The 25,134-nt window shown below is 46.6% G+C and overlaps 1 protein-coding gene across 5 annotated transcripts in view; it reads right to left on the bottom strand.

Annotated features, from left to right (window-relative positions):
- The window catches only part of LOC8039553 (basement membrane-specific heparan sulfate proteoglycan core protein), a 430,543-nt gene that overhangs the window by 177,888 nt on the left and 227,521 nt on the right, over positions 1–25,134 (bottom strand). For all 5 annotated transcript variants that reach the window (XM_040222261.3, XM_040505271.2, XM_040222262.3 and 2 more), the window contains exons 3-7: positions 6,786–7,151; positions 5,451–5,600; positions 4,397–4,558; positions 2,968–3,105; positions 711–866 (exon numbers count right to left, since the gene is read on the bottom strand). In XM_040222261.3, coding sequence (XP_040078195.1) covers positions 711–866; positions 2,968–3,105; positions 4,397–4,558; positions 5,451–5,600; positions 6,786–7,151 — 972 coding nt within the window. The remainder of the gene's footprint in view (positions 1–710; positions 867–2,967; positions 3,106–4,396; positions 4,559–5,450; positions 5,601–6,785; positions 7,152–25,134) is intronic.

Below are 25,134 nucleotides of genomic sequence, written 5' to 3'. Positions count from 1 at the left end.
TCAGTTGCTGCAGAAATAAATATCTTTACTGAAATCCATTTATGAGAAGATTGTCAAAACCTCCGTAGGGCAATGGCACTTGACAAAAAGGCAAAGCCGAGAAAATCACTCTCAAAGTGTCTCTTATACTTTTAAATCGGGCTTCTAAACTTGCAATTTAGTGTTTTTAGAGTAGCTAAAGATTGAAATGACTGATCATATTTCGTGAGGACTGTGACGACTGGGCTGTGACGACTTCAATATTGCGAATTTCGAGAAATACAAGATTTTGCACTTTTTGCAATGTTAAAGACCCTCATCCCCCTTTCCCCAATTCGTAAATGCCCAGTGCTCGCACACAAAAATAAATATAAAGAAAGACTAAGATTACATGATTTTTAGTTAAACAAAGATATACTTACATATTAAAAAAATGGAACAAAAACAATTTTTATTAATATATAGCGAGGCCTTGTTTATATGAAAAAGAATGCACCATTTACTTAGTTTGTCCTCGCAAATATTTCTTCTATATAGTGGGGTATTCATAATAATGGGGTCCACATTAATGAGACCTGACTTTACAAATTGACCCCCCCCAAACAAAAACAAATTATTTTGCAATTATACAAAAAAAAAAAGCCGAATTAAAAAAAAATATATATGGAAAGTGAAATTGCTCACTTTACTTCTAAAACAGGTAAAATGCAGTAAACAAACAAACTGCTCACCATGAGGTTCCCTGGCTGGGCAGCGCTCTTCATCTGAATCATCTGCACAGTCCCGACGACCGTCGCAACGACGAGATTCATCGACACATCTCCGGTTGCCGTCGCAAGCAAACTCGTTGGGACCGCATTGGATACCACTCTCACGGTGACTGGGATCTGAAACAAGATTCGAACCCACATAGTAACTTCCCCACTCAAGCAAGACTGGAGACCAACTTCGAATTGACCACAAAGTTATCCGTCGGCAAGGTAGCAATGAAAAACTAAACCCCACATACGAGAGTTGAATGAAAAAAAAACGTGAATTGTAATAAAAAGGGTAAAAAATTTTAAGGAAAATTTAAATTGCTTTATTTTTCTAACTTGAACCATTTTTAGACTAGGTGTTTGGCATTTCGTGAAGCCCAAAAATGAAGCCTGGACAAAAGCGTGGTCGCAAGGCTCGACCCCGATTGGTCGACGGGTGGGACAGAAGGAGTGAGGTGGGAGAGGCCTATTGATTAACGGGGAGGTCATGTGACCAGGGATGGAGCAAGGGGGAGAGGTAGGCAAAGTGGGAGACAAGGAGTGGGTCAGAAGGTTCTAGACAATCACCAGGTTAATCGTTTCAAGTGTACACATGCCACGCGTTAAATTATCCAATGAAGAGCACCGTGAACGTAGGTGTTTGACTTAACAGGGCTAGACGTGCTGCTAAATGATGTTATTAACGTTTGCAATGCTAGAATGTTCCACGAATGCAACACGATTGCCTAGCAATTATCTGCTACAAAGAAACTTTCCTCGATCATTCTGATAAACTTGGTGAATACAGAATGTGTCCTGCGTGTATTACGAGTATGTCACGATTTGCTATGCTTGGTTGCAAGGAGCTTCGGGTGGTTTCAGATGAGCTGCACGCGCAACACTTCTCCGATCTCAGGATTCAACGGAAGGATCGAGATAGGTTTAAACTTCTTCAGAAGCTTAGTGTGCGTAACAATTAAGAAGTTTTCCATGGCTTCTGCTTCCTTGGTGGGTGCGCGAAAGGCCTCGAATTCTTAGTACTCTGCGTTTTAGAAGCCCCTAACGGCAACTGCAGTCGATCGTGAAGGGAGGAGGTTTATCGCACTCTTTATACTCTTATTTGATTTCGTACATCCGGTTCGCTGTCCCTTGTTACCTTGTGATTCACCCCGTTATGCTGCAAGTTCTTGTGGGGGTTTGTGCCTCACCGGGAACCAGTTGCGCATGCCGACGGTCGCCTGCGGTCTTTACTCCGTTTCACATTGACCGCAGCCGACGCTACGATTCGACGGAGCCAAATGGGCAGTGCCAAAAATGCATCGCCACGGCGCCTGTTGGAATTCTAGGTCTGCTATCGCCAACTGCACACAATGAACGTGCTTTGATCCTGCGCTTTTCTCTTGCACAATAGGTTTGGCCAGCAATGGCAAACCGACAAAGAAAACAAGCGCCACGATTATGCACTTCTCGCACCGCTTGATTGGCTTCATTGAATCTTGGTGTTGTCAATAGAGTCCTACATAATTATGCTTAAATTCTATCGCAACAGAATTGCCTGCCTGCGAACTAAGTATGGTGAACAAAGCGTGACTTGCCATCAACTGTCACAAACTTGGTACGCTGGACTAAAAATGACTCCCCGATTGTCTTCAGACAAGGTATGCTTGACTAAAAACTCGACAGCAACCGTAGCCGGCGGATTAAGTATGCTGGACTATGTATACGACTCGGCACCAACGGTCGACCGTGAACCGAGTATGTTGGACTAAGTATAACTCCTCCAATGGCCGCCTGCAGACTAAAAGTATGCCATACCAAATACGACTACGAGTGTCACTCGCTGCGGAAAGTCGCATGCTGCCGCAGGTGACATGCGACCGTTGGTGGCAAGTCGTACTTAGTCCAGCTGCTCGCGCTCTCATTCATCTCCTACTTGTGGCGCCAAGCAAAGATGTGGGACTGAATCACATGGTTCGGCGTTCGATTGCCGCCGAGCTCCTTGGTGAATTTCCAGTTTCGATTGTTAGTTCCTAGTTATAGTTATGTATGAATTATTAAGACTAATCATGTCATGTCTATGCATTGGATGCTAATGCATTGCCTGCTACGGGCTATATGCGTCCTGTAAGTTGCCTTGGCCCACGTGCAACGCTTTTTTGTCACTCTCAAGCGGTACACTTTTCCGAGAAATCCAGCCCATAAACACATTCTGTGCTAAAAGTCAAGGTACATTAAACAAACAAACACTCACCTTCAGGTTTCCTGGGAGGACACCCCTCTTCATCTGAATTATCTAAACAGTCGCGACGACCATCGCAACGGCGAGCTTCATCGATGCATCTCCGGTTGCCATCACACGCAAACTCGTTGGGACCGCATGGAGAGGCATCTGAAACACAATTCGGACCCACACATAGCTACCCCACTGCAGCAGCAGTGGAGTCCAACTTCCGGCTGACCACAAGATTTCTCATCAGCAATTTAGTAATAAAAAAACTGTACATTCAATAGTTTGTTGATTTAGACTATGGCCCGTCCGTCCGAGACACCCTTCATGTAAAGCTTTGTGTGATCCCCTCTGCCACGGGACAGTATTGGGAGAATTAAAAATTAAAGCAGATGACACATTCCACAATGGCCTAAGATAAATGGCCTAGAAGTTTGAAAGCGGTCCAGAGAATCAGTATTATGGGCTTTACTCGATTTTATTAGTAAAAGGAAAACTAAACTGAAGGTATGGAAGCAAGGAAGGTATGCAACAGGCTGACAGCTTGACCAAAACTAAACATGCACAAATATTCTACATTTTACGTTGTTAGTTTGAAACAAGCTTAGCATGCCTCTTGGATGACTAAATGGTAAATCTGACCACCTTTTCTGCGCTATCACAAAAGCTTGCAAACAAAAGCACAGTCATGACTGAAAAAATTATTGAATGTGGAATGTTTTTGGTTCGGTAAATCAATCTGCATTCGTGTATTATACATGAAGATTTGTACCGCAACTTCCAACAAGAACGCCATTGGTCATCGCTATGGTAACATGATCGCTTATACCAGACAATAGGAGTGAGCCAGGAGAGCCCAGCGGCGGTGCGACATCGCATATTGTTTTCTAGTCCCATGATTATGGCACCCCCCTCGAGTATTTTCACAATGCAGTGCTATGAGACAGAACTCATTTATAAATAATCAATAATACACATTCATTAATATAAAACTCGATATAAATTACTAGCATCACTAAAAATAGCTTTAAAAGTTTGGCTGATTCTCCCTTTGCAAACTTAAACTGAGGTGACGATTTGGTATGACATGTCCCAGCAAGAGAAAAGGAACCACTACATGAAAAAAGAATGTTTATGAACTGAAATAGGATTAGCATTCTTTGTACGATGCTGCATTCCAGTTGTCCAATAATAAGAGAAAAAAAGGTTTTAAGAAGCATACAATTCTTTCGATTACTTCTTGTTCCTCCACTCTATCAAAAAAAAAAAAGCTACAACACCACCATTGTCTAAAGTAATATGAAGAAAAACATGAACCAAAGCAATCTTAATCCTTCATTAATTATATAACATTAATTGACCACAAAACAAGGAAGACATCAGAATGCCAGAAAGACCTGCATAGTAGAATTCAGCACTTTTATATAAACCCAGTAAACAAACAACCACTCACCTTCAGGTTTCCTGGGAGGACACCCCTCTTCATCTGAATCATCTAAACAGTCGCGACGACCATCGCAACGGCGAGCTTCATCGACACATCTCCGGTTGCCGTCACACGCAAACTCATTGGGACCGCATTGGACGTGGTGAGTGGTATTATGGTGGGAGGGATCTGAAACATTTGAACCCACACACGAATTCCCCGCTGGTGAAGCACTGGAGTCCAACATCCAACAAAAAAACATGACTGCCTGTCCACAAAATAGTAAAAAAAAAAAAAAAAAAGACGGCAAACATTTGAGATTGTTGATTTGAACTCTATAGCCCATGAAATGCCAATTTTCCTTCTTATTAAACGAATTACCTCTAAGTACCACCTCCGAGTCATCTTCCATGTAAAGCTTAAAGTCATTCCTTTTTTTTTGCCCCATACGGTAGGACGGATATTTGAAACAAATTAGAATGGACGACAATGACATATTCCATAACGCCCGCAAAAAAAAAAAAAAAAAAAAAGACTTAGCAGTTTAAAAGTGGTCAAGAACCCGTATTGTGCACTTTATTTATTTTTTAACAAAAAAACTAAATGTAAGCTGAAGGCATGGAATGAAACATAAGAGGCTGGCCACCCACTGCTCGCAACTAAATATGCACAAACTTTCAAAATTTTTGGTCATCAATTCAAAGTATGGTTACTATACACTTTGCATTCGAAACTAGAAACACTAATGACAGCATTCGCAAATTTTCATGAACGGACTCGGGACAGATAGCTCAGTTGAGAGGGACTCCTCTGCAGTTCAGATGTAAATGTGAAGAAGGAAACCCCGCACATCCTTAAATAAAACATTGTCTTTATTTACACCGCCATAGATGAACAGTCACGGAAGAGTCCCGGCTATAAACTATGTTCCTCCGACTTAAATGAGATCCGAAAACAAGAAACTTTGGCCATAAATGGCAGAACTGCCATGAGTTTTATATGTATCAGGACTTCTATTTGGATAAGACTATTTTCTATACAAATAAAAAAAGTAAAAGAAACGCAGTAAACAACTTCTCACGTTTAATGGCAGGACAGCCCTCTTCGTCGGCGCGGTCTGCACAGTCGTGACGACCGTCACATCGGCGATCTTCATCAACGCATCTCCGATTGTCATCACAAGCAAACTGGGTGGGACCGCACTGGATACCGCCCGCATGGTGACTGGGATCTGAAACGACATTCAAACCTGCATACAACTTCCCTGAAGAAGCAAAGTCCGAGCCCAGACATAAATTGACCACGAGACAGTGCTTGGAAAAGGCAGTGGGAGCTTTGGAAGGCAACACAGTTAGGGGTTCATAGATTTACACTTTCTTCCTGTGGCTCGTCGAATAACCTCTTAAAGTCTTCTTAAAGATAGTCTTTCCTACTTCCACAGAAAGCATTGGAAAATTGAGAAAACTAGAATAACTAATTATGTACCGCACAATGGCCCCAAGAAAAGCAGCGCTAGTAATTCAAAGGCATTCTGCAGAAGTCAGTTCACTTTAGATTAGGAGAAGCTTGGCTGTAGGTATGACGAACAGACAAGAGGCTGGGCATTAGTTCAAGACTAAGCGTGTGCAAAACTTCTAAAATCACTATTAAGAAATCAAAGAATGGCGTACCATATTTTATGTTTGCAACTAACAGTAACAGACCGCTTAGCTCCATTGAGTGTGCTTTACCCGTGGCTAAGGTGCAGTGCAGAGAAGCAATACAGGCGCAGCCTGCGCTTCTATTACCAAAGTGTTGCACCTACCTTCATTCAAGTAACGCAATGTAAACATTGCGATAAGGACTAGGCATCTGATCTGACAGCTCCAAATGGCACAATTGGCGACTTTCGCCCCTTTGTCAAGACAGAACTTGTAATACAGTATATCCAAAATACAGCCATCAGAAAGACCACCAGGTTTATAACAAATAATGAGCCTTTATAAAGCTAGATTTTAATTGCTATAGATTTGTTAACAATAACCTTAAGCTGTGGCTATCATTTGATTCTTTCTATGTGAATGTGTTTTGTATTTAAATGAAAGAATCATCAAGCGAGAGGGATTTATTTGAGGCTGAAGCCGAGAAAAACGAAGTGCTCTTCTGAGCAAATCTGAGCATTAAGCTTGACATCTACCATTCAACTTCGTCTGTCACCTATGTGAAGTCATATTGCAACAAAATCAAAATGCAAAAAAAAAAAAAAGTATAAAAGTAATGTTTAAGTAAGTAAGTAAGAACTCTAAAAAAAAAACCAAAACGTTTTTGGTTTTTTTTTTATTCGAGCTTGTACTCATTCTTTTTTTTTTTTGGGGGGGGGGGGGGGGGGGGTAATGGTTTGGTTACTTTTAGAGAGAAGCTACCGCGGGGCCCCTACCTAGAATCTGCGCGAGAGTCGACCCTTCCTTGGCCAGCTGAAACCTGTCCAGGCGACCGCTGTCCACAAGCTCCATGAAGCCCCTGTGAAGCTTCTCCTGGTCCGCGCCGTCCGGCACGCCGACGTCGAAAACGACGCTGAGCGCGTCGGTGCGATCCCCGACCGCCGCTGGGCCGAATCGAAGCACGTTCACCGACGGGATGTTGTGTGGCGGCCGCAACCGCAACCTTTGGGCTAGGCTGTGGGACAGCTCGTGCGAGAGCTCGGAGCTGAGCTGCCGGAACTGTTCGCTGCGGCTGTCTGTCAGGCCCGGCTCGAACGGGCTGTTCAGCACCGTCAGGGATCCGCGGAAGAACACCGTACCTCCTGCGTCGGAGGGAAAAAGAGACGCGTTAAAGCCGACAGCGGGAGAACACAACACACTGTTTACAAGCAAGCCGCGTCCTTCGCCCGCACCGCGGATGTGGGCACTGGCGCGAAAACCGCGCGAGGAGAAGCGTCTGCGCGTATGCCGTGCCGCCGACAGCAACTCCCCGAACGTCAAGGCACACGCAATATATATAATGCGTTTCGCAAACTAAAAAAAAAAAAAAAAAAAAAAAAAAAAAAAAAAAAAAAAAAAAGGAAAAAAGTGTTTAAATGTTTGTACACTGCACTGTCCGCGTGCATGGGCGAAACCAACTCAACCTTTTAGCAATAACCGGCGCTACTCTTTCAGGCGCGCGATTTATTATCTCGATACTCAAAATATAGCGAGTTCGTTTCACGGCACTGGTGCCCACACGGGCCCACTCGCAGCGTGGAGCGGGTTTGTATCGGCCGGCACCACGATGTAGGAAGGCTCCTACACCGTGGCCGGCACTCCACAAGTGGTTGCACTCTCAGAGTTCGTTTCATCGTTGACACCCCACACGTGCATGCACTCGCTGCACCGGGAAAGTAAAAAACCTCCTTGCCCTTGGGGAAAATCGAGAGTGCGCCAAAATGCAATCCCGTCTAGGGTCGAGGCACCCTAATCCCGTCATGCCTCGCTCCGGCAAGGCCGGCAAGGAGCGGGAGCAGACGACGAGGGTTCGTCTGCTACGATAAGTCGCGGAACCGAAAAAGGGAAAAAAAAAAAAATAATTGACTTTTTGATAGAAATCGCGTCCCGCGGGATACGGAATCAAACGCGAGCTTGAATTGTGAGCGTCTGCTGTTTCATGAAGGAAGCAATTCACAAACTGTGCTTTATTTGCAGGTTTTAAGTCGCTCTGTTGCCATACACACGCTGAAATATACCAGTGTGTAAAGAAATGCTCAGAACAAACGCATCAGCGCCCCCCGAGATGTTTATCACCATCTGTGTGCGCATGAAAAATGAACATTTGTCGACAAAACTCCCCCAACAGATACATCTGACTGCCCAAAAAGCATCAGAGAAAGCTAAACATAGTCACCTTGCCCGAGGCTTGGGCAACATCATCATGTTTAACATTTACCTACGTCAGCTAACTTGCCCCCTCGTATTTTGTTCGCGAAAGCTCTCGTTCTCGACGCGGTCGCCAAGCTAGCTAATGGTAATATCTGATCCACCTGTAATGACGATCGAAATCGAAAGTCCCACGAAAATTTTTCCTGGATATTCCAACATACTAGTTTTAAGCCGTACCGTTTCAGTGGTTCACGCATAACACCATGTTTCTGCTCGGACAGCATCACCAGCTTTCTTCAGTGTAAACGGTTATAAGAATTTCAAACAACTGCTTTGCAGACAGCTGGTTGCGGAAATTTACGCCGTCTGTAACTATCTCTACGACAGCCGAGTTGCTTGAAGTCATCGCAAATATGAACTACAGGTTGCAGCGACCAACGTTTGTAGATAAACGTTGGTAGCGACTGCACTCTCGCATTCCCACCCATCACTCCGAACAGAAAGGTGCTAGTTTCGTTTTGAGGTCGGTACCTTTTTTACAACACAGATGGCGGGAGCAACAGCCTTCTGCACTCGGTGGATTTGGCGAGTTCGTTTGAGTCCAGGCGGTCCAGGCATATACGGCTCTGAGTCCAGGGGCCCTAATCTGGACACTTGGCGAAAAAGTCGGCGAGAAATCTGGCTGCTGTGATTGGCCGACGCCGCACTTGACCTTGGCGCCGGCCAATCATAGCCGTCAGATTTCTCGCCGTCTTTCTCGCCAAGTGTCCAGATTAGGGCCCCAGCTAGTCCAGCTCTCCGTGCAACACTCTGCGAGTGCGATGCATTCTGGGAGAGAACTCGAACGGTGCCAGTGCGTGTGAAACAAGGAGGTTAGAAGTACTAGGAGGGGGCACGTTGCAATATTGGTGAAGCCTAGACATAAAAAGTTTAAACGATTTTGTGCCCAGCGTGACCGCAGATCTCTCTGGCGATTGGTGCGCGTGACATGTCACATGTGAGATAGATGGTTGATTGTAGAAGAACTCCTTGCAGGCTTGCGCGCGCTCCATCCGGTAGGTTTTATCAGATCGAAGGCTAGACTGTGGTGTATTCTAGTAGCCTATAGTAAGACGAAGGCTAGCTACGGTCACGTGATGTGGTCACGTCGGCATGGTAAGTGAGGAGAGTAAGGAGGCAAATGAAAGAGGCGAGGCGTCAAGGGAGCATGGCTTGTGGAGGCTACGCGGCCGACGTCATGCCCTCTCCTACCCTTCTATTCTCCATGGTGTGAAACAAACTCGCTAGCTATTGACGCCCCAAGCGGATAACTTTAGAACTACACGGATGGGGACAACAAATACAATGACTCAGCGCTCGGCCGACATAACCGAACGCGGCGTCAGCTTTCGGCTGGAGTTCGTGTTCTCCGGTGAGGGGGAGGAGGGGCTCTTTTGTTTCCACTCGGGCCCGCATGAACAATGCAGCAAGCACGGTCCCAGCACAGCACAAAAGCCGAAGTGGGTCAAACTCGCATTCTCTGAGGACAGATCGTCGATTGTTAGTATTTTTTTTACATTAAAGGACATGCCCATAAGGCCTGTGGGCATTTGCACAGGCCTTGTGTTGAGTAAACACCGAGGTGTGGGGAAACAAACGGGTCAAAGCGCCCCTCTCCTGCCCGATACATGTCTTGCATGTGACGTCATATGGCACCGTACCAGCCGCCATTGCCCCGTACTATGCTCCCGTGCCCGCACTAACCATATCTTTTCGCACTATCGAATCTTGTTCTTGGCAAGCCTTGGCGAGAAGAAGAGTCGATGGTGCCAAACGTGTGCTACAGAAAGTACGAAGCAATGGCGTTTGACGTGACGTCAATGCCGGCAAATTAAGGTCAACGTTGGTTAAGGTTAACGTCCAAAAAGCAACATTCAATTTTCCCCGCACCCTCAAGTGGGGTGAAGCCACATGTACAACTCAAGTAGAGCAGACAGCCCAAGGAAACAATATTTTAGGCACGTTTCTTGCTGGCGGGTGCTCAACCAGCATCCATTTCTCTCCATCAAACTTCTTGTAATCAATCGGAACGAGTTGACTATGGTGCCTGAGCGCATCTCTGACTGCTGTGTTTAGCGTCGTCCCGAAGTGGCAACAAATGACGTCACAGAAGTCGGAGTGTCATGCTGTTGCATGTCGCGATCCTGGCGATTGTTCGTAGAAATGCTGGCGAAAAGCACAAGCGAACGCTAGTGTCGATGTCACTGATCTCCCGCTTGTTCGCTGTAGCGCGATTGCGGCCACCAACTTGCATGCAGTTTTTTTTTTTTGTTTTTTTTTTGCTAGCGTTGCACATGCCGGCGGCAGCGTGCTAAAAACACCTTTTCTACTCGTTCGTCGTCATTCGCCGTAGACTTTCTTTAAGATCCTGTGTGAGGCGTCATACTTGCCGTTGAAAACACGTGGCAATTTTTACAAAGTCGCAGTGCCGCAGGAAAAAGGCACACCTCGTCGAAAGCAAGTTTCGCCGGTCTGGCGAAGTGTTCAAAGCTTTTCTGGCACGCCGAAGTGTTGCGTCTCTGTGCCTTCGCACGCTTGGATACCGATCAAGAATTGACGCCGTCTGAATGTGTTTTGCGAGTGCAATGTGCGTGAAGTCGCATGTGCCTCTGGATCAGAGTCTTACTTTACTCTGACGAATGTATACTAGCGGCACTCGCGGTCCACGTCCAGTAGCGACGGAAAAAAGGGGGGGGGGGGGGGGAATGTACGTCTAAATCCCATTAGAGGTTGCAAATTTAGTGACTGCAAATACAAAAGTCGATCTGGCGACATGTTACAACCATGTAGATAATAAAACCGTACCTAGGGGGCCTCAATGTCCTGCCGTACCCGTTTACTGTAGTTTGTAAAAACACTTGGCAGAATGAAACTTTCTATTACAGCGAAGCTGTTTATGGCTAGGGTTACGTGGATTTTTCACGTGCGTCAACAAAAACTCAGAGGGGGCTCGCACCGCCCTCTCTTTGTAGTCGTTCCAATGCGCTTGCGTGCCTAGTTTCCTTTCCTTCCGCCGGGTGGCGGCCCCGTCTGGCGTGTCTAGTTTCCTCCGGCTCCTCGGGGCGGGGATAGTCCTTGACATGCGTGTGCGTACCTTTCGTCACGATGACCACCGATCAAGACAATATGTTCGTACCTTTGTTTAAAATTATGTTTCACGTACGTCTGTGTCGTGTGCTGAACAGCTTCGCTGGTCATCCACCTTCAGAGTGGAATGGCTCACGATTTTTTGCTCAGGGCTCTTTGCTTTTTTAGTGGCTGCTCAAACGCGTATTTTTAGTAATTGTGCACTAATATGGTATAGACTAACAGGGTTCGTACAGCTCATTGAAATCCTTGAATACCCTTGATTTCGTTAAAGTCGTTTAAGGGCCCTTAAATATCAATGGAAAGGTGAAACGATCCTTGCATTCCTTGAAAATTCTCCAACAAATGAGTAAATGCCGTGTCGTCTGGCAACATGACATGTCGTTTGTTCTAAATGATAAAGCCAATTCAAAGCGTCCCGTGTCGTTGCCATTTTTGCTTTGCGTTGACTGTGTTGAGGATCAAGTTTGTGAGCGTGAGAAACTTTCAATCGAGATTGAAAGCCGAAATGCCGAGTGGAAAGTGTAAGTTCCAGCCTGCTTGGCTGGAACGCAAAGACTATCGCCAGTGGGTGGAACCAGATACGAATGAATCCTTCCGAGCGAAGTGCGCGATCTGTCGAAACGCTATCAAAAACCACAATGGCCTGCTCAATATTCCACTGTCGAAGGAGTTAAAGTCCTCTGTACGCCTAGCAAGGCCAAAGTATGCTGCATATTTTGGAAGAGCACAAGAAGACAGCAGCCAGTGAGCAGAAAATTTTGAAGAGAAAAGCAGTTGAAATGGAGCTGGAGGGAATGCATGAGAGGAAGTTGAAACTCCAGAAAACTCTGAAGTGCCTGCTCGAGTTGGCGGAATGCTTCTCAGAAGATGCTGAGGCGAAGAATGACTTGCCACTTTTGGCCAAGGCCAATAGTTTTCGCCGAGTAGCAAAAGAAAATCACACAGCTATAGCTGCTGTAGAACGAGAAGTTCTTGCCAAAAAGGAGCTTATTTCTTAACTCCTTTCAACGAAGAAATTTCTTCGAACATTCCTTGAATTTTGTCTTCTGATGCCCTTGAAATCTTTAAAAAGTCCTTGAATTTTGTATCGAAAATTCTGTACGAACCCTGTAGATATGCAATTTGTCAACTGGCAAGATTCGTAGCGACCGCATCTTTAGGTCAGTTTCGAATTCAGCAAATTTAGTTCTATACGGAATGTTTCTTGCCACGTTTCGCAAAATAGTACTTTTTTTCTTTTTTTATTACAAGCTACACCAGGGACTCAAACCTAAAAACATAGCGTTTCGGTTACCGTTTTGTTGATATCTGTTTCGTTTCGGTTTTTACAGTTTTGATTTTTACAGTTTCGGTTATCGGTTATACGTTCCTATAAACCGTTTTTTTTTTTTTCGGTTCCTCAAATAATTTGTTTTATTGAAATGCTAGCGAGCCGTTTTATAATAAACGGTTTAAAGTAGTCCCAGACTCCCAGATATCCAATAACGAGAACTCAAAAACGGTTTAGTACTTCTAAAAGCGTTGCACACGTTTATAGCTCCAACACTTGCTCACTGCATGCATTTGCATTATATAGCTTGACACCCAAGCACACATGTTACCCCCGCTACTCGGGGATCATCGTAATCTATGTAAAAAAATAAACATCGCTACTTTGTTGTTCGGCAGCGTTTGTAAAGAATCATCAGAAAGTTCACACTGGGTGCTGGAAGAACCATTCGCAACCTAAGATATGCAGAAGACGCTTCGCCCACACTGAAAGAAGAAGCAGAACTATAGCCTTCCTGTGGTAAAATACTGCTAAGTGGAATAAATGAATAAAATAGAGAGCTGGGATAGTTGGTGAAAGTCGAACATAATGTAAATGAGCGCAAAACAAGGAGAAATAAGGAGAGGAACGAACAACACAGAGAGAGAGAAACAACTTTTATTGAAACACCAGTCAATGAACGTTTGCCATTTCCAAGCAAATGTATGGTTATAAAAGTGCGCGTTTCTCGCTGACGGATTCTCTGACGCTAGAAAATTTGTGCATTTATATAGTAGCGCCATGTTTCTCCGGGATTTGGAGACGGAGCTTCTCTGCCGATTTGTTGCAACTAGGGACGTGACCTACTTTCATCGAGCCGAATTTTTACGTCGAACCTCAAGGTTCGACTGTTTCGATGAACCTTCGAACTTTTAACCAGGTTCTACAAGGTTTGACTTTGTGAACAGTGTGGCTAGACTTCGATACAAGCATGTCTAGCTTTGGAGAAAACATTTTTACGGAATAGGTTGTTTTATAGTTACAATAAATCAATTCTAATAACTAGGAGTTAATAACAATTTATTTTTGCTATATTACAAAAAGAAAGCAGTGCTGTCTTTACAGAAAGTAGAATGTTTGACTTGATCATTTGGTCACCACCATTCAATCCAAAGCCAACTAAGCCAGCCCGTCACCCGTGAGCATGAGAGTCGAACCCTAGTTGAACTGTCGATTTTTCCAATAAACGTTAAAAAAAAAAGCCGAACTTGAACCTCAACCGGTGCGCGACATCCCTAGTTGCGGCGCACGTACATATGGCATTAAGCCTTGGAAGACTTAGTACAACACTTCGCGCTCTCCATTTTTGCTCAGTATGTCCTCTCCCATACCCTATTCCCATTTCCCCGCATCTGCAGTATTTTGAAGAAAAAAGAAAAGTTGGATGGACATCTTACAATTCTAACTTATTCTAACGGAAAAGCAAGCACCATCGCCTCCGGAACCTCTCGGTGCACCTCATTCATCTCATCTGTGCACCCCGCACATATTCATAACTGGCGTCCAGTGGAGAAATAAAAATGTATCCACTCACCAGCTCTGGTCACTAAGCGATACATTTTCCTAACTATTCGCGCAGTCCTGTTCGAAGACCCTACGTAGTACTAGCAAATACGATAAAGGCCAGTGCTGGAAATTCATCCGAAAGCCATTGGAAGTTGTTGCGAATGACGACAGTGGCACCTCTAGCCGACCTCCAGCCTACGAAAGTAGACGACATAACATGTTTTGTCCCCATTTTGTTTCCCAAACGTTGAAACAATGCATCACGGTCATTATTTTTTGTTCTGCGCTGCTAAAGTTTACAATCTAGGACAAAGAGGGAAGACACTGTCATACGAAAGGCAAAACTAACAACTGGTTTATTTTCCCCTCAAAACAACCATCTTCCTTCTCGTCCCAGATTGTAAACTTTGGCAGCGCAGAATAAAAAATAATGAAAAACCAACTAGCCCAAACCCAAGCTTCATTACGGTCAGTGCGCTTGAACCACGGAATTCACTGATCACAACTGCAATGCCAGCTATAGGGTCACAAAAGCAGAGGTTTGTTTATGTATCATGCCGTCAGCATACTTATCCACGTTATCCAAGGGATTACACACGTTTGGGACGTCTATTTCAAGAGACGTCCCAAACGTTTCCCGGGGGGGGGGGGGGGGGGGGGGCGATCCCTTCCCCCTTTCCCTTGGAAATTAAGAACTTTCCGCCCATGGCCAGCGCAATGCGCGGTTTGGGCACGAGAGCCGAGTCAACGCTGAAGATTCAGCACGGCAGCGGTAGAACCCGGTTATCCGATAGCCGAGAATTAAGAGGCCCGAAATTATCGCTCTCTCTTCGCCCTCGGAAGCATACCATGCCCGACGAAGTGTTCCGGCACCCGTCCTTCGGACAGCAGCCCGCGTGCCGGCCTCGTTAAACTTAACCACCAGCATCGCGCTTTTCCGTGACTATCAGGGCCCAGATACTTGGCGAATCTGCGGGTAAATAGGACGGCGCACACATCGCCAGCTAGTTGAGTATGCAAATTAAACGTCTTGGCTCCGAGCTAATTCGCCGCCGACGGGGCCCCCCGTCGGAATGCCCGGAAATGCGCACGCCCAATTCTCGCGCGCGCACAAGTGGAGGGGGCCGAGGCGGGAGCAATTTGGACGCGGGGGCTCCACAACGCCGGGTGCTGATTGGAAACTGATCGGGCTCGGGAAAAAGAACGGCCATTATAGGCCGCTGATTTATGCCCTCATATATGCGGAAACACACGCGAGCGGGATCCGCCTCCTAGAGAAATTGAAGTGAGCAACGTATTCATGTGTGTGTGTGTGCTAACACGGTTATATATATTGAATGACCGCGTGCGCGGAATATGCGGGCCGCCTACACCGCCGGCTTGGGAAGAGTTTCGGCGAAGGAGAGAAGTTCCCAGTCGGTTATGGATACCCACTCCCGAGCCGCGCGTAGAACCACGTGTCGCCATTTGCTTGGAAGACGGCCAGAGAATCGCAGCGCGCGTTATTGCTTGAACTTGTTCATCGCCGATTGCTACCTTTTTTGTTCCCTTCGGAATAATTGGCAATGTGCTTCTGGCGCAAATGAACCACCAGCCAAATCAAGTAAGCGAACAGAGCTGAAGAGTATACGGAAAAATGAAGTGCTATACTCCGACTTATTAACCCCATTGACCGTGTACCGTATTCGAGCGCAACTTCCGACGGTTTCGAAGTACGCTACATAGACGAGCGCAACGCATACATATTGGACCATGACGCAGCGACAAGTCGGACACTTCTTCGCAGTAAAAGCGTACTCCGACAACACGTTAATCACGTGCTTGATTACGCTTTTCCGACTGACCCGCAGGGGCTGGAGCTTCTTCCGTACTGGTACGTTTTACGCACACGGCTTCCTGGCCTACCCAGAATTTCTCGCTTCAGACACTATAGGCTAAGCGACGTCGCCAACGTAATAGCTCGGGCTTGAACATCCGCCACTTCCGGGCACGCTTCTTGCTTCAGCAGACAGCGCCAAATCAAATATAGCCACTTTGTCGTGGCCTTCTCTCGTAGCATTCGAGACAACGCACGTTGTTTGCTCACTGTCGGATCTTAAGCAGCAAACAAGCACAGCGAGCACTGATGCAAGATGCAGAAACTCCTTGACCAGCTTGATTGCATGTGCCTTTATCGTCGGATCCCAGATTTACTTACGCACATCTGTGAAGCAAATCTGTGAGCCGGTTAAAGGCTAGCGCATGAATCACTGAAGCCTGTTTACCTAAGCCTCCCTCCCTTTTCCAGCAAAACAGGCGTTGCGACGACCATGCAAACGAGCCCATCAACGTGCTCACTTTTTCCCGTTAACCGACTTCAGAAGCCTTCCCCAATACGCGGCCGGTCCTACACGAAGGTTTAACCAAGCAGAGTCGAACTGGCCATATTTTTTCTATGTGATGTCGTACGCCGACCCCACTGTTTACGAGCGACACGGTCAAGCGAGAGTCCAGCTGCGCGAGCTCAAAACTCGGGCCAAAAAACATGAGACAAAAAAAAAAAAATATATATATATATACAGGCAGCCAAGGAAGTTTCTTGTCTTACCCCTCTCCCACATGTACGCATCATTCATCGCTCTGCATAGGCAAACGTGTAGGATAAAGCCGTTGGCGCAAATGCCGCGAGTCCGCCTTACATCAACGGCACGAAACAATACGGGAGCTAACAACGGCGCGAAGAAGAAACAAGGAAAGAGGACCATTTGCCCTGCAGCACAAAGGGGGCCCGACATTCGAGAGACGGCGGGCACAGTGTCGGACTGTGTATACTGCCGACGGCGATCGCGGGTCATCGCCTCTTCCCGCGGTTGGGCGCACGTCGACTGCGTGTCCGCGGTGGGAGAGCACATACACCCGCCATCGTCACGAGTTCGCCGCCTTCATGTATTATGCATCCCGATGTCGGGGAGAACGAGACCGGGGAAGGCCAATCCGACCCACGGTGACAGCGTACCTCACTCTTGTTTGGGATCGACCCGCCATCCTTACAGCAGTCTGCTCGAGTGCGGAGCGAACTTCTCGCATACGGGGTCGGCCGATTTCGGCTACCACAGTCGTCGCGTCCGTGGCGTTTTATGCCGCATGGCGCGCACTCTTTGCGAGCGTGAAGAGAAGATGCGGGGGTGCTCAGGTGCGCGCGAATACACTGGGATAAAGACAAAATTAGCGAACGGGCGAGATGGTTTAAGTTGCACGTTTAAAACCGTAGACGACTGACAAAAAAAAGTGAGTGTGTGTGTCGGGGGGGGGGGGGGGGGGGGGGGGGGGGGGGGGGCGGGGGCTTGAATTCTAGCATACGTGGGGGGAACAATCGGCACGTATAAATTGATACTTCCTTTTAGGAGTGACGATTGGACACCCAACGAGCACAACGAAGCATATCTCGCGGGAACAAAATGGCGTCTCTCAATTCATTCTGCCGCTGCTGTCAACCATGTTGGAAGCATGCTTGCTCCGTACGTTTTGAACAGGTCTGCCTACAGATGTGACAGGCAGGTCGTACAAGTAAGACTCTGATACAGGCCGTGCTTTGTGCGATGTATTCCCAGTGTGACCGCGGCGCATCGGGAATGGGAGCGCATTCTTCGCCCGTTTCGATCCGAATGAACATTGTACCGGCGTGCGGTCGCGTAGCACTAGAGCTGCACTGGGTGGCACTCAGTTGCCGCCCGGTCGAACGACGTTTTAGCCAACGCCGAGTTTTCATCGAAAGCCCTTCAGCAAACAGTCGGCCGCCACGAAGCGGCCCGTCTACGGGTGGACCAGGCGGATTGACATTTTTGTAATGAGCCGCCGCAGACTGTCGCCGCGAAGCTGCGTGAACGCAACGGGGGGAGGGTGTGTTAGCACGCGCCCCAGTTATTCGCTAAAACGTAAATTCGCTCAAATGACAGCTGTTCGCTGAAACGTCACTCGCTCATGTGATAAAGACCCAGCTTCACCGCACAGCGTGATGCACGTCAAAGACCCTGGGCTAGCAGTTGTACTGCACTAGCTATACATCGGGGCTGACGAACATGCCGGTGTCTAAAGATATACCCAACTTTTCCTTGTAACGTTTGAATCGGATAAGGGTAAGCTCTAGAACTTTGGCATCTTGTCGTAATCGCTAGCGCTACATTTGGGCGAAAAATAAAGCCTGGTTCAGACAGTTCCGTTTGACTGCGTTGCGGCTGCGAGAAACCGAAACATCCCTGCTGCTTATATCGCGTGCCAAGATGATTTCAATTGGATACCACGCTTCATACGAAGCATAGATGTGCCGGTGACTCGCTTTCGGTTGTCGACGCAACGCAGACAAACGCACTCAAACGCAAGTGTCTGAACCGGCCTTATGGGTTCGGCTACGCGTGGCTTATTTTTGAGTCGAGAAAATATATTTTTCCCCCCCAAACGTTCAGTATCAACACGCGAACTCATGGACCTGCCGGACGAAGAATAAAAAATTCCAAACGTCGTAGGGGAACGAAGAAAATGCTCGCCTTATTTGAAATTGCTGGATCCTGGCTTTACCCAACGTCATCGCGCACGAAGCTCATCGAAAGAAATGGAGACTTTTTTTTTTTTTTTTTTCGAGTTTACGGTTAAAGGGTGACTGAATTTCCCGAAGACCAGCGCAGTCTGCGCGAGTGCACGCTCGATTGAAGCCCGAATTGCTCTCGCACCGCAAAATCGGAAGACCGCTCATTGCCAATTTAATGCCCCTGTCCGCGGGGAAGGGAATCCAATCTGCGATTATCGGACGGAGGAAATCGATGGCATCCAGAGCGGGCTTCAAAAACACTGGGCCAGGCGATCTCCGCGAGAGACGTCGTCACCGCGTCTTTGCAACGCCAGCAACAGTTTGCAGCGTAAATTAGTTAAAATTGTGTAAATTGGTTATAACTTAAGCAATAAACACAAAATCTCCAAAAATATTACCCTCCCCCCCCTCCCCCCCCCCCCAAAAAAAAAAAAAAAGAAACCCAGATAACGTACACGCACGCACCAAAATTTGAAAAGAAAATAAAAATAAACACCGAAAACAGGGAACCTTACTTTTAAGTTGTAAGGCATGGAATGCTTTTAACCGAATCCCCTATTCCCCGAAAATTTTCCGTCTTTCCGTACGTTTTCCCGTTAGATTTGGCGGGGCAATCAACGTCACCTGACCTCATGTTACGTCATGTCATCACGTCGTAACGCGACTTGACACCGTAATGTTACGTGATTACGTGCGTCACGTCAGGTCACATAACGTCCATTTCCCAGCTACATCTTGCGGAGAAATTCATAAAGGATGTGTTCCTACTCCCCAAAACGACTGTTTAACGTGTGGCAGAAAATCTTCAACAATCGAAAATGCAGCATTATTATTAAAAAAAAAGAAGAAAAAAGCTTTTGGGTTAGAGGTTGCTAACATTTTTTATGCACCCGGCTATTTAAAGGGAAGCTGAAGTGGTTTTAAATATGAGAAAAAACACCTGAACCTAGTCAACGAGACCTCACCCATCACGAATATCGTATTCGTTTGGTCATTTTCTGCGCGGGTTAACCGGAAAAGCGCCTTCAATGGAGCGCCGAAGCCACGCCTCTCCGAAGCAGAGGGAAAGGGGAGAGAGGAGGGAGCCCGACAGCCGGCGTCACAAAAGGACCGGCTGGGGGACCCCGCCTCGGATGACCGCGCTTTCCTCGTAGCTGCTAGTGTCTTTTCGAGCCGTCGTCGTTCTGCCGCTGCATAGCGCTTGCTTTTATCCCTTGAGTGGTCATGCTATTGACTCAATCGCCTGATGTGTTGATTGTTTTCTTGTTTGTTCACGAGTTTGCGGAATTCTCGTGGCACCGAACCAAGTGACTCGTGCTGTGTTGCACGATGCCGTACTCCTGTGTAGCCGCCAACTTTCACGAACAGCGCTCGTCGCAAATGTTCTTCCCGCTTACTGTCTTTTACACTTCGTCACCGAGATTTTAAAGGGGTGGGTGGGTTTGAGCAAGTACACCGTTTTTTGTTCAAAATGTGTTTCGGACGGCGCATATGAAAACTATGACCGTATGGGTTTGGGTCTGAAGAAGGCTCGCCTGAATCCGACGCTCTGCCGACCATCTTTGAAAGTACAAAGGCGATTCAGCGCATTAAAAGTCACAAGCCAAGAGGAAACGTAACCGGCTAGGTATTGTAGGTCGACTGTTCTAGAAAAAAACTATTACGTTATTAGAATTGTGCAGTGTGCTAGAAAAGCCGCGATTATTTAGCCGAATAGCGGGTTTCTATTCGCTCTCTTGTGTTAACCGCCTTATATTAGTGTTTAGTGTTGGTTTCTTATAATGTTGAAGTGACCATATTTTCCAGACCGACTTAGGTCCGGGAAATCTGGGAAACAAAAGACAACAATCTTGGGGCCCAAGATTATTTTCTTTTGCTTTTAATCTACTCGGCTACCCAGTCACTTGGGAGAGGAGGGCTTGCCCTAATAAGTAGTCATGCAATTCATAATGCGACTTTCACGGTGCAACTTGTTTTAGCATAAACTTCTTGTTTTTTTTTACAGTTGCTGACTTTATTTGAGGTCACATAATTTTTAAACGTAAACCTAAATTGTGTTAAATTTTCCTTCCAAAGGTTCATATTCTCTTCAGGAGAGCCTTGTGAAGATACAAAGCATGTTACCTTCTGTTCTGAATTGAGTTCTTTTTTTACAAGTTAAGCAGTGTTTTCCGTATAAAGTTTGTGTAATGCCACAATTCTTTGTGCAGTAGAAATGCGATCGGACGATGATAATGCCTGGTGGCGGTGTGATGCAGTCAACAAATCTTGGTAAAAGTATGCGAATGTAGAGGCCAAGGAAGCTTTAACGAATTCGACATAAAATTAAGGGGTGCGGGCACACATCTCCGCTTTAGTTTGCGGCAAACAAACTAAATGCAACAGAGGGTACTGCTATGACAAGGATGGAGCTTTTGCGCAGTTATACGCATAGTGCCCAAGGACATGGCGTTGGCAGAACGGCGACCCAATCTTATCACCCGTCTCATCTCAGGGCAGACTTGGACGTAGTTCAACTACTCTACTCAAACTACTGTAGTTTAACTACTTTTTCAAATAACTTGGTAACTTTCAATTACAACTTGATTTGGGTAATTAGTAATTTAATTTAACTACTTTTTTCTGGTAACGTCTACTCAAATTACTAACTACTTTCGAAATTATATAGTGCTAATTTTGCCCATCACCAAAGTTTCAGCGCAGAAATGAATAAGACGCCGGCAGATGAAGTGGCATTCCCGAACAAGGGGCCGCCTTGTTCGGGAAGGCGTCCTTGGACCAAGGTGACGACGAGCAGCCAAGACAAAACAGCGGCACGCACGAACGAGGGAAGAGATGCTTAACAAGCCTTGGTCGGGTATTGACCTAATCCAGTAATGCACGCAGGCGCCGCGTTTCCAGCTGCAACCGTGAAAGACGGGGACACTCTGAGTGTTGTTGTTATCGTGTTGTCTGTCTTTAGTGAGTTCTGACTCAAGTGGCACGTTTTACGGGAGGCGCCACTGGAATGACCTCGCAGCTGGGCGCCTGTTCCCATGGTCGCCTTGTCGTCAGCGCATACGCCTTTGCAAAGCCGGACTCCCCCGCGCACAAACCCTGGTACGGATAATCCGTTCATGGGACCACGTTCCCGCTTCCAGCTGCAACTTTATACGAGTGACGATGCTTGTTCACGTAATCCTTCGCGTCCTTTCGAGCATCCATGCCTGGGAGACCTCACCTTTGTTAAAAAAAATTCAGGCGCGTGAGAATATTGTAGTCGCCGGCGAGGATTGCGAGTTACCTTTGGGAGATCCTTTTGTTAGGCCCGGCGTCAGCGGCAAAGTATACTTCGGTTCATCTTCGGTTAAACCAAAACAATTTTTTTTTTCAGTAGCGTAGCACTAGCACTACAACGGGACGCGCAGTCGTCCGGATGATCTCATCGTCGTGGCGCGAGACTTGAACCCTTGACTGTCTGGTGCACTCGCCCAGCGTATTCTCAGAACGCCGTCGGAATAAAGAGGGGCAGGTTATAACAATCTCAACTTGACGAAGAAAAAATAAAAAAGGAGGAAAGTTTGTTATAAAAGACCCTCTACCCGAGGCAAACCTCACATGTTTCGTCATGGACACCTAAGATACCGACACTCGCTTACCCGACCCTGCACAGCCTGTTTCTCAAATTCAACGCTGCCGTTCCATCCAGCCCGTCGGTGGAACGTCTATTTAGCTTCGCTGGGGACGTTTTTAGAAAGAAAAGACAAAAACTCTCCTATCAAGAACTTTGAAAGTCAATTCCTTTTGCGAGCGAATAAACTGTTTTGGCGAAAACGCAAGCCATAAATAGACTGTATGTATTTTAGGCTCGCAGGGTTTTTCATTGATCAGAACTGCTGTTCATTTTGCTACCACAAAAATATAAAAAAGTAACTTCGAAAGTAACTTCAAAGTAATTCGCTACTTTTTACAGTAGTTAGTAGTTTACTCAATTACTATTACGCATGCGTAATTTCTACTCTACTCCAATTACTTTTGGCGTCGATACTCAGTAACTTAACTTAACTACGTTTTTTGAGTAATTTGTACATGTCTGTCTCAGGGGAAGCTCTCCCGTCGCCCGAAGCCGATTGTACTATCCCTTCAAACCACTTCTGCCTTGATGAACAATGCAGTCTGCACGCTCACGCGTCCAGCAGCTGGCAAGCACGAAGGCCGATGTGTGCAGAATTCCTGTCCTCTGACGACCGTTTTGGGAAGGGTCACCCTAATCCGGCTTGAGGCGTCCCGTCAATAGCACTCCGTTTATTGTCAACGTTTTAGGTTACAATAAGTAGCGGTCAGTACGTTCCTGAAGGTACAAAGCCGGCCATGTCGCTCGCGTCCGCTCAAGCGGTTCCTAGTCTCTTTGTTTATTACTGCGGGGGGTCATTTTCCTACTTCGCCAAAGGCAGAAACGCGTACTATGTCACGTCGAGGGTCGTCTGGACACATTCCTCTTTCGGATCCACCGAAAGATTTCGAAAAATCAGAAGCCGAACCCGATGTACAAGAGCAGAAGACCCGGCGCCCGGCTACTTCCGCAAGCGACGGAGCAAACGAGAATCGAGATGGTCCTTTTATGACGTAGTGGCGCGTCACGCGTGGCTAGCCAATGGCGTGCCGCTGCGGCGATCGCTTCTGATTTCTTTGCTTTTTTTCGCGTTTGGGGATTATTTTGAGTCAAATGGTTGTGATATTTGGACTCAGCAGGCACAAACGCGTCAGAATCAGCCATTAACTCATTTTTTTCGAAAAGCTCTTCAGCTTCCCTTTAACGATTCCCTCAAGTTCCGAGCACCGATGAGCCATGCTGAAATTCCGGCTCATTCTTGGTTAGAAGGAAAAATGAAACTATGTGCAGGGATTTATGAATAATGAACAGCGAGCGAAGAGAACATGCACCTTACTTAGTAAGCTTTTTTTTTTTATAGGCTCTTCATTCCCACAAAGGCATCATAGCGATGGTACTGGCATTTCAGGCAAGCGACTTCTTTTTACTAATGCAATTGCGTACAACGTGATAGCTAGTAAAAGTTCACCAATAGAAATAAATAAAACCTATATGAAGTAATAGACGAATGTTAAAACGCTATTTTGTGCTAACTTGTCAAAGCTAGCCTAGCGTCCAGTGCTCCAATTAACCCTGTCAAAGCTAGTTGCGCGAGCACATGCAAATGAGGCGCGAAAGACAAAGCTGCAGGTGCTCTCGCAGCAGCGCGGGACTGCTGCACACTGGAAGCTACGCTATAGCTTTGACAACGTAGCACCAAATAGTTGACGCGGAGATTTGAGGAAAATGGGCGTGGACAAGGGAACACTGCCAAATGTATACCGGCGGGTGTTCAAAACCAAGTCTAATACCCCTGTTACACGGGCGCACTTAACCGCGGTTAACTCAGCTTAACTGCTGTTACGCGGCACCACAGATACCGCACTATACTCTCGGACAGCTATTCCATAAGAAGTGAAGAGCGCGCGTGCACTGCCTCGGTGGATGATCAAAATGCTCAAGCGCACATTCCCCCATAGCTTTGAGTGCGTAGCCGCAGAATGTTGTCGGCAAATATTGTGTGCTAACTGGGGCTTAGCGTAACTGCAGTTAAGTGTGCCCGTGTAACAAGGGTATTACAAAAAAAAAGAAAAAAAGCATGCGAAGTACGCGAAATCCGTTTGAGCACTCGGGCGGATACCAAGTGCAAAGTTAATCGTAGACGTTTATTTGATAATGAATTCAAATTGATCAAACTAGGGTATCTGTTAATATTGGAAACTTCAAGGCGGTCGTATTATGACGCTGTTTTATTGTGTAGAATTTTCGTCGCCAGCCCGTGCTCAGAGTTAACCGTCTCTATATCCGACTAATTACGCGTACCAAACCGCCAAAATCGGCGCAAAAACCCTTCCCGGTGTGACGCAGATCGTTGCGCACGAAAGGCGATCAAAAAGTTCCCATTCCGACATTGTGACGTCAAAGGAGAGGTGAGCACGCTGATGCACGTGCAGCAAGCCCTCCAGGGACCTTCGTGTCTTCAAAGGAGCGCCGTCAGTCAACGTTTGGAGCTCCGCTACGCGAGTTTGACCGCGGGCACAATGGGGATTTCACCACTGTCAACCAGGGCGAGAGCGGACATCAATTCATGCGTCGGCAAAACTACAACAGAGACCTCTGAAACGATTCAACGGGCTTTTATGTTAGAATTCGGCGAATCCTTCCGAGTGTTTCGAGTGACACTTGCACTTCAAGACTGGCAGAACATCGCTGGAAGCCGAAGAGAGGCAGGTCGACCTTCTTCGACCTCTCTTCAGCGATTTCCTGCCAGTCTTGAAGCGCGAGTGCCACTCGAAACAATTCGCAGAATTTACTGCTTTTTGACACAGGCCTGTTGAATCATTTCAAATGTCCGAT

This window comes from Ixodes scapularis, unplaced genomic scaffold (genome assembly GCF_016920785.2).
Source record: "Ixodes scapularis isolate PalLabHiFi unplaced genomic scaffold, ASM1692078v2 PGA_scaffold1__304_contigs__length_218370807, whole genome shotgun sequence".
Lineage (NCBI taxonomy): Eukaryota > Metazoa > Arthropoda > Arachnida > Ixodida > Ixodidae > Ixodes > Ixodes scapularis.
This window is presented reverse-complemented; position numbering and strand designations above follow the sequence as displayed.